The sequence below is a fragment of the Gavialis gangeticus genome, unplaced genomic scaffold (assembly GCF_001723915.1).
Source record: "Gavialis gangeticus isolate Ggan-Ray unplaced genomic scaffold, GavGan_comp1, whole genome shotgun sequence".
Taxonomy (NCBI): domain Eukaryota; kingdom Metazoa; phylum Chordata; order Crocodylia; family Gavialidae; genus Gavialis; species Gavialis gangeticus.
The window spans coordinates 8463621-8473125 of NW_017729023.1; the positions used below are offsets into that span (position 1 = coordinate 8463621).

Genomic DNA, 9505 nt, shown 5'->3' on the forward strand with positions numbered 1-9505 from the left:
ATACACAACATAATGTAAAAATATAATGTAATAAATAAAGACTTTAATCCTGCAAACATAGACTGACATTATATCCAGGTACTGCTTTGATGCCATCCATAAGCTGGAACATAGATAGAACCCTCCATGGGTATAAGAACTGGTCTGCCCTGGGCAGCTTGAAGAATTTGGGCTGAAACAACATGGGGAGGTCTATAGTATATAGGTCAAAGAGTGCTGGGGCTTATCTTTGGATTTGCAGGGGGTGGGGTGGGGAGAATGGAAATTGTTGAATGATTTGCTTTTAAAGGATTTTCTTCAAAGTGCAGAAAAAACATGAGAAGTCACTCACCCTCCAGGACAATCAGGTTCTTGACAAGCAGAGCTATTACCAGCACTGTAGCTAGGCTCTTCATCTTGGCTTCTCTTAGCTGCTGTAAGCAACTGCAGTCTGAATGGCTCTTTTTATTTCTCTCCAAAAAGGGAACTGAACTTGGAGTTTTGGAAATCCCGAATAAGATGAAATCAAACTCTTCTATTATACAGAGTCAGTTTCTTTTCTCAAGAGGAAGTAATGCTAGACAGTAAGCATATCCAAAATTCTGCTTCATTACATCTCTGTTCAACAATGGTCTGCCCACCCCTAACTGTTGCCCCTAGAGCAGTACCATGGGGTCTGTATCTGGCTGCTGCTGCCACGAGCCATATGAGGGGACTACTTCTGCTGCCAGGGTGCAGACACTGCAGGGTGGGGATGCAATTCTGACCTGCCTACTACGTTGGTGTCTTGGCTTGGTGCTTCATTCGCCCTACTAGGGAATGAAGGGCAGTGAACCAGCTTAGACTACAATTAAGCCCCAATCCTGGGATTAGTCACATGTGTTTGTTTGGACAGAACAGGGGCTTCAGCCAGTTCATGAGGAAAGGAAGCTGGACAATGGGCTTTCTCAACTCAGATCACCCATGTGGTGGCCCCTTAGACATTTCCCCATGCCCATCTGTTGGATTTGTGCAGATACAGAGAAGTTGCACATGTGGAATGGGGGTGGGGAAGTTCTATATTGGTTCTTCCACCTTTGCTTAGTAATACTGCACCAAAGCGGAACGTGAGGGTCCACTGTGGAAAATACCATGAGAAAAGTCTTCAGTGGGTGAAAGATGATTAAAGATACCCTAGAGAGTACAAAGTGGCTATAGATTTCATAGACATTAGGGGCTGGAAGGGACCTCATGAGATCATTGAATCCAGCCCACCTGCCACAGGCAGGAAGTCTTCAGGGATCAGATGATCCCAGCAAGATATCAGATGATCCCAGCCCCAAATGCCTTTTGAATGAGTCCAGAGTAGGTGCTTACACCACCTCTGGGGGGAGTCTGTTTCAGACCTTGGACGCTCGGATTGTAAAGAAGTTTGTCCCTTATATTGAGTCTGAATCGGCCTTCTAGAAGTTTGTGGCTGTTAGACCTAGTTATCCCTTGGGGAGCCCTGCTGAACAACTGTTCTCCCAGATCCTGATGCACCCCCTTTATACACTTATCGGCTGCCACCATGTCCCCCCTGAGTCTTCTCTTTGCCAGGCTGAAGAGTCCCATGTCCCTCAGTCTCTCTTGATAAGGCTTGCTCTCTTGGCCTTTGATCATATGGGTGGCTCCCCTCTGGATTCTCAAGATGCAAAGGGAGGAGGATGGGCAGTGTTAATGGCCCATGCAGCCTGGATCTGGAGAAGAAGGCCTCTCCATCCCAAAAGATGAAGAAGATGGTCAGAATTAATGGCAAAAATAGGGACCAGTCATACAGTATCAGCAAACCAATTTCTAACCTGTTTAAGCCCTATCTGCAAAACAGGGATACTGCTACTTAGCTGCTGTTACCTATGTGGATGAACACCTGAATACCACAATTTTAAGTATTTGCCTAATGACCTGTGTGGTTCCCTTCCTGTTACTTGTTTCCAGTACCAAGACAGTTTCAAATAGGTCCATGCATCACTTGAAGCATGATAAAACTAATCATAGTTGCAGTTCTACCAAAATGTGACTAATTATGAGCATTAGCTGTGGGGAAAGTGGGAGGGAAAAGAAGGCCATTCCCTTTCAGTGCCCTGTTTCCAACTCTCTGCATTGTTTAGGCAGCCGATGTGCTATGTTTATTGTGCTGATTGGGATCACTTCCTTGGCCTCCTTCCCTCTTGGAGCTACCCAAGTTGTTCATTTCACATCACATCCTATACTAAAATGTCCAGGATAGGGAGTTGGATATTTGGTGTCATCAGATTCTTTCTACATAGGTGACTTGGAAGTAACATAATGCAAAATAGAAAAGATCGTTAAGCTTATTCCTTTATTTTCACTTCTAGTTGAAAGAGGTTTTGAAAAGAGTGTATGCAAAATTAGCAATTGCAGGGAGAGCAAGACTCGCCTGCCTGCCTCTGCTAAATCCAAGCCCAAGCAATTGGGTTTTTGACACACAAACACCTTTGCTTTTAGATGCCCAGACAAAGAGCTAAGGACATTGATGGACCATTCTCCATACAGTAAGCTTCCATGCAGGTGCAGGAATGCTGCATGGGGTGTTTTTTGCTGGCTTAGAGCCATGGGAGCTGCTGTTAGTTCATTGAATCACCCTCCTGGTGAGACTGTTTTTCCTAATATCTAACCTAAGCTTCCCTTGCTGCAACTTCAGACCATTACTCCTTGTTCCGTCATCTGCCACCATTAAGAACAGTCTAACTCAGTGCTTTCAAGCTGTGGTCCATGAACCCCCTGGGGGTCTGCAGACTGTCTAAGGGGATTGCAAAATATGACTATGCTCAATTAAAAGTATGTGAATATCCACACTTACAATTCGAAGGGACCTGCACCTCCATTTGACATTTTTAGAGGTCCACAAATGAAAAAAAATGGAAAAAGACTGGTCCAACTCAGGGGTGGGCAATTATTTTGGCTGGAAGACTGCTTACTGATTTTTGGTGAGCTGTCAAGGTCCTCAAGGGTAGCCCTGCCCCTTGACAGATGGTTTGCCCCCTGATCACCATTTTGGGACTGAAAGTCCCATCCCTAAGCCCTGACCTTTGCCACCAGAAGCCTTTCCTCCCACCTTGCCACTGGAAGTACTCCTTTTGGGAGGTGAGGTTTGCCATCTTGGAACCAGAAAAAAAAAGCAAATACTAAAAATCAAACATCTACTATAACATTTTAATTTTATTTCAGAAAATATTTGTGTCCTGTTTTACATGCATTTGCACAGGGTATGTAGAGATGATTGCATAATAGCTCAAAATAAAGTCTTGTTCCTGTATATTATGTCTGGATGGGGGAGTGGGGTGTGTGTGTGTGATTTGTGGGAGTGTGTGTGTATGTGGGAGGTGTGGGGTTGTGTGTGGAGGATTGTGAAGGGGTGTGGGGGCTTGTACAGGGTGTAGGGGGTTTGTGGGGGGTCTGGGAGTGTGTGTGGGTGTGTATGGGCTTTGTGAGGGTGTGTGTCGGTGGGTTTGCAGGGGTGGGTGGGGGCCCTCCTGCCACATGTCCCCCCTGCCAGTGAATAGGCCCTGCTGCTGGCAGTGGTGGGCAGAGCCCCCCAGTGGCGCATGGCTACAGCTGAGTTCCTGGAGCTGCACATAGCAGCATGGAGCCAAGCTGGCCCGGCCAGCTGGCACACACTTTGGACCTGGGTCAAGCTGGCTCTATGCCAGCATATGGGGCTCCCAGCACTGTAGGCAGGAGCTACATGCCATGAGCCTGGGCTGGGCTAGCTCTGTGCCGGCACTGTATATGGAGGCACTGAGCTTGCCCAGCTCAGCCCAGCCTGATGGCACACAACTGCTGCTTGCAATGTTGGGAGCACCATGTGATGGCACAGAGCCAGCCAGGTTTGGCTTGAAGACACATGCCCATGGGCTGGGCTGGGTGGGCTCTGTGCCACCACATGCAGCTCCTAGGATTTGGGCAGAGCCACGCACCATAGGGGGAGTCTTCCTGCTGTGGACCATGAGTCCCCGGAGGGCCTTCCACCAGCTGCTGCTGCTGCCACCAGGGGCATGGGCTGTGTGCCATGGGGGGAGGCATATGGCAGGGGGGCCCACACCCCTACCTCCTGCAGGAAGGAATTCTCTCCCCATTCACTAACTATCCAGTCGTTTACCTTTACACTTGGTGCCTCCACATGGGGCTCCAGCTGGAGTGCCAGAAGTCCTATAGAGGTGAAGGCACAGAGTCTGTCCAGTCCAATAGTGTATGAACTCTGAAGCCTGCCTCCTGCCAGCTTTCATTGTCCGGTAACAATTGTTTTATGGAGGGGCCCTGCAGGCCAAACAGACCAGGGGTGGGCAAAATACAGCCTGCAGATCAGATTCAGCCCTCCAGGCCATTCTGTCTCCATCCTCTCTGTAACCACCCTTCAGGTAGTTGAAGGCTGCTATTAAATCTACCCTCAGTATCCTCTTCTATAGATTAAATAAGCCCAGTTCCTTCAGTCTTTCCTCACAAGTCATGTGCCCCAGCCCCCTAACCATTTTTGTTGCCCCCCACTGAACTCTCTCCAACTTGTCCACATTTTTTCTGTAGTGGGGGGCCCAAAACTGGACATAGTACTCCAGATGTGACTTTACCAATCCCCAATATGGGGAATTATCACTTCCCTTGATCTGCTGGTCACACTTCTAGTAATGCAGCCCAATATGCCATTAGCCTTCTTGGCAACAAGGGCACACTGTTGGCTCATATTCAGCTTCTTGTCCACTATAATCCCCAGGTCCTTTTCTGCTGCTGTTTAGCCAGCCAGTCCCCAGCCTGTACCACTGCAGAACTTTGCACTCATCCTTAGTGAACCTCATGAGACTTATTTTGGTCCAATCTTCTAGTTTGTTGAGGTGTCCTTGAATCATAGCCCTACCCTCCAGTGTATTTATTACCCCCCCCCAGTTAGTATAATTTGTAAACTTGCTGAAAGTGCACAACATACCATCTTCCAGATTGTTAATAAAGATGTTGAACAGAACTGGCCCCAGGCCTGACCCCTGGGACACTCCACTTGTTGCCAGCTGCCAACTAGACATTGAGCCATTGACTACTACCCTCGGAGCCTGATGATCCAGCCAGTTTTCTATCCACCTTACAGTCCATTCATCCAACCTGTACTTCCTTAGCTTGCCTGCGAGAATGTTGTAGAAGACTATATCAAAAGCCTTGCTAAAATCAAGGTACACCACATTCACTGGTCTTCTCACATCCACAAAGCCAGTTATTGCTTCATAGCTGGCAATCAGGTTGAATAGGCATGACTTGCCCTTGCGGAGTCCAGGCTGACTGTTCCTCATCATCTTTTTAAAGTAAATAATATTGGAGCTCCAATACTGGCTTTATTGGTGTATATATTTATCCTATGGAAAGCTCCTATGGAAAGTTTCCATGAAGATGCCAGGATTTTAGACATCTGATTAAAGAAAGCAAGCCCAGCTTGTTGCTGAGTATGATGGATATTGGAAAAATAGGGCTGGAATGGAAATCATTTAGCCCAGTGATTCTCAAGCAGGCTACTCTGACATCATGGGGTGCCTTGAGATCCTTTCAATGGTGCCATGGGGGTGCCACACAATGTTAGCACTGTTAGTCATGCAAACAGGATTCACAAAATAAACACAGAGATTTAAAATAGGAATCCATAATATTAAAAACATCTGGACTTGCTGTGGTCTTTGCAACAGAAAAATTGCTTTATTATTTTCCCATAGTCTTAACTTGTTTTTTAACTATCACTGTCACTTTCCAAGACCTGCCACTTTCCAAGGTGGCCTCAAGTCTATCCAGGGGTGCCTTGAGAATTTAAAAAGACTGAGATCAACTAATCTCAAAGCCCAGCCCCTGCTCAAAGCAGGATCATCCCTATCTAAATCATCCCAGACAGACATTTATCTACTTAAACTTCCAAAGATGGACTACATTTCTAGGTAGTTTGTTCCAGAGCTTAACTACCCTCAAAATTCGAAAGTTGTTCCTACCATCCAATCTAAATTTATCTTGTTGCAATTTAAGTATTACTCCTTCCCATATCAATATGAACACACAAACTTGTCAATCACTACCCTTTTTATAACAGTGCTTTTCATATTTGAAGATTGTTATCAAATCTTAACCTTTCCATACTAAATAAGCCTAGGTTTTTTCCACCTTGGGACATATGTCCCGGGACACGTCTCCTAGCTAAAAAAGAGGCGTACACCCAGTGGAAGGGAGGGGGTCATCACCAGGAAGGACTATACCTCTGTTGCTCAGGGCTGTAGTAGGGCAGTCAGGAAGGTGAAGGCAGGGATGGAACTGGGACTAGCGACCCAGATCAAGGACAACAAGAAGTCCTTTTTTAAATATATAGGGGGTAAAAAGAAGGTACCGGGTAACTTGGGGCCTCTGCAGGACATGCTAGGAAATCTGGTCGTCGCACCAGACAGCCAAGCTAACCTATTTAACAATTTCTTTGCCTCCATTTTTCTGAGCAGGGACCAGGTCACGACCCCCACCGGGATCCCCGTAGGACCCAGGGGAGGTGCACCCAGGCCTAGGGTCAGTGAGGACCTAGTCAGGAAACTTCTGGAGGGACTGGATGTATATAAATCAGCAGGTCCTGATGATCTCCACCCCAGAGTGCTGAGGGAATTAGCAGGGGTCCTTGCAGGACCCCTGGCATGGCTTTACAAGCACTCATGGAGCTCTGGTGTGGTGCCAGAGGACTGGAAAAGGGCCAACGTAGTTTTCATTTTCAAAAAAGGGGGGAAGGAGGACCCAGAAAACTATAGGCCAGTTAGTCTTACCTCAATCCTGGGTAAGCTTTTTGAGAGAATTATCCTGGCGCATGTCAACGAGGGGCCAGCGGGGGATGTTAGGCTTAGGGGCAACCAACACGGGTCCATTAGTGGCAGGTCCTGTCAGACCAACCTGGTGGCCTTCTATGACCAGGTCACCAAATCCTTAGATGCAGGGGTAGCAGTGGACATAGTCTTCCTGGACTTTTGGAAGGCCTTCAACACAGTTTCTCACCCCGTTCTCATTAAAAAACTGGGGGACTGTGGTGTTGACACCTACACAGGCAAATGGGTCGCCAACTGGATGGAGGGCCATACACAGAGAGTGGAGATGGATGGGTCTTATTTTACCTGGAGGGATACGGGCAGTGGGTGTCCCCAGGGCTTGGTCCTCAGGCCCGCACTGTTCAACATCTCATCAACGACTTGGACTGGGGATACCCTGTTGAAATTTGCGGATGACACTAAGATGTGGGGAGAAGTGGGCATGCTAGAAGGGAGGAATAGGCTGCAATCAGACCTAGACAGGTTACAGGGGTGGGCAGATGAGAACAGGATGGGTTTCAACACTGACAAGTGCAGGGTACTTCCCCTTGGGGGGGAAAAGAACCAGCAGCATACCTACAGGCTGGGGAACTCCCCTCTCATCAGTGCAGAGGCAGAAAAGGATCTTGGAGTCATTATTGATGCCAAAATGAACATGGGCCAACAGGGTGGGGATGCAGGCAGGAAGGCCAACCGTACCTTGTCATGCATCTCGAGCAGGTCCAAGGAGGTGATCCTCCCCCTCTATGCAACGCTGGTCAGGCTGCAGTTGGAGTACTGTGACCAGTTCTGGGCGCCGCACTTCAGGAGGGATGTGGACAGCACTGAGAGGGTCCAGAGGAGGGCCACTCGCATGATCAGGGGGCAGCAGGGCAGGCCCTACAAGGAAAAGCTAAGGGACCTGAACCTGTTCAGCCTTTACAAGAGAAGGCTGAGGGGGGATCTAGTGGCCGTTTATAAACTAGTCAGGGGGGACCAGCAGGTGTTGGGGGAGTCCCTGTTCCCCCCAGCGCTACCAGGAGTGACAAGAAATAGCAGTCACCAGCTAGCAAAGAGTAGATTCACACTAGATATCAGGAGGCACTACTTCACTGCCAGGGTGGCTAGGATCTGGAACCAACTTCCAAAGAAAGTGGTGCTGGCTCCTACCCTGGGGGTCTTTAAAAGGAGGCTGGATGAACACCTTGCGGGGGTCATTTGACCCCAGTACTCTTTCCTGCCGGACTTGATGATCTGCTCAGGTCCCTTCCAACCCTAGAAACTATGAAACTGCTAAATATTGTCTCTCTGGAGATAAAGAAACTAGCCAGAACACTAGTCATTCACTTCCAGGGCCTTGGATTCAAATCCTGGCATTGATTGTAAGTTAAAATGAGTTTATTATGCATATTCTGGCCCTTAATGAATCTGTTTAAGTTGTAAAGCAGCAAATCCCAGACCCCAATTTCACTACATGGCAAAAACAGATACAGAGCTGACCAGTAGTGCTGCAGACTGACAATGGAGGAGGGGGGCTCATAGAGCACCTGTTTCTCTCTCAGCCTGTCAACATGCCTCACTTACAGGAACACCAACCCACCACTCACGTACAAAGGTTGTATCATGTACTAAGTATACAAGTGTTCAACTGGAAGTGGCATATAGAAGAATAGCCCTTGTTTTCACTTTATAGGTCTCTGTTGTATTAAACTCAGCTTTGGGGAACAAATAGTGACTCAGGTAGTTTTATTTTTCCATCCAGCAGTCACTCCCTGATTTTCTTACTGTAGTAAAGGTGAATCTGCTTATGGGCCAGAGTTACAACATGCCCCTTCCATTCCCTTCATTCTTTCTAGTCCCTGCCCAGAGCAGTACAGTACTCTGCCCCTTGCTCAGGCTCACAGCACTAGATTTTCAACTCTCTCACCACAACCAGTACACATTCAAGGACTATACATTTCCCTTGGCCAGATGTATGGTGAATGGTGAGCAAGCCCCACAAACACATAGGTCTTAGATCAGCTGATACATAGCAAAACTCTGTCCCAGTCAGTGTTATGTTATCTAACAGGTCTTAACAGTGCTATGAAGAGGTGTCATTTTTTAAATGAAAGCTGCAAAAACAGGCCATTAGAATGAATTTTACTTTCTGTGGCAGGACAAAGAGAAATCACTCAGTATATCAGCAACTCCTCATTGGCTAGATCAAAAGTGTCATGGAGCAGAGTATGAAAAAAGTACACTACTCTAAATTACAGAAACAGTTACTCAACCAAAGGTGGACAAGCCTAATCAATGGAGTTATAATACACATTTCCACTAAATTAGACAGGAAATGAAGGTTTCTACACAATCTAATCTTTGCTATCAAGCCTTAGCCATGAGAGTAGCTCCAAGTTAATTTTCCAATGCCTCAAAGGAACTTCCTTACTCTGGATAACAGTATTTTACTCATGGATAAGAACCCAGACTAGAGAGTGTTAAAATGATTCAAGTGGTCATTGCCCTAAAGCAAAGCAAGTAAGGTTTATAAGAACCCAAGCAAGACATGGACAAATTGCAAAGCATCCAGATGAAAGCAACAAAAATAATTAGAGGTCTAGAAAACAGGACATAGTTTCAGAGTTGGTAGGGTCGGAAGGGACCTGAGCAGGTCATCAAGTCCGACCCCCTGCCATGGCAGGAAAGAGCGCTGGGGTCAAACGACC

At 47.1% G+C, this 9505-nt stretch overlaps 1 protein-coding gene across 1 annotated transcript in view; it reads right to left on the reverse strand.

Moving 5' to 3' along the window:
- The window catches only part of CXCL13 (C-X-C motif chemokine ligand 13), a 10981-nt gene extending 10282 nt beyond the window's left edge, over window positions 1-699 (reverse strand). Inside the window, exon 1 of the mRNA XM_019516801.1 lies at window positions 332-699. Coding sequence (XP_019372346.1) covers window positions 332-395 — 64 coding nt within the window. The 5' untranslated portion in view covers window positions 396-699. The remainder of the gene's footprint in view (window positions 1-331) is intronic.
- Between the last annotated feature and the right edge of the window lie 8806 nt (window positions 700-9505).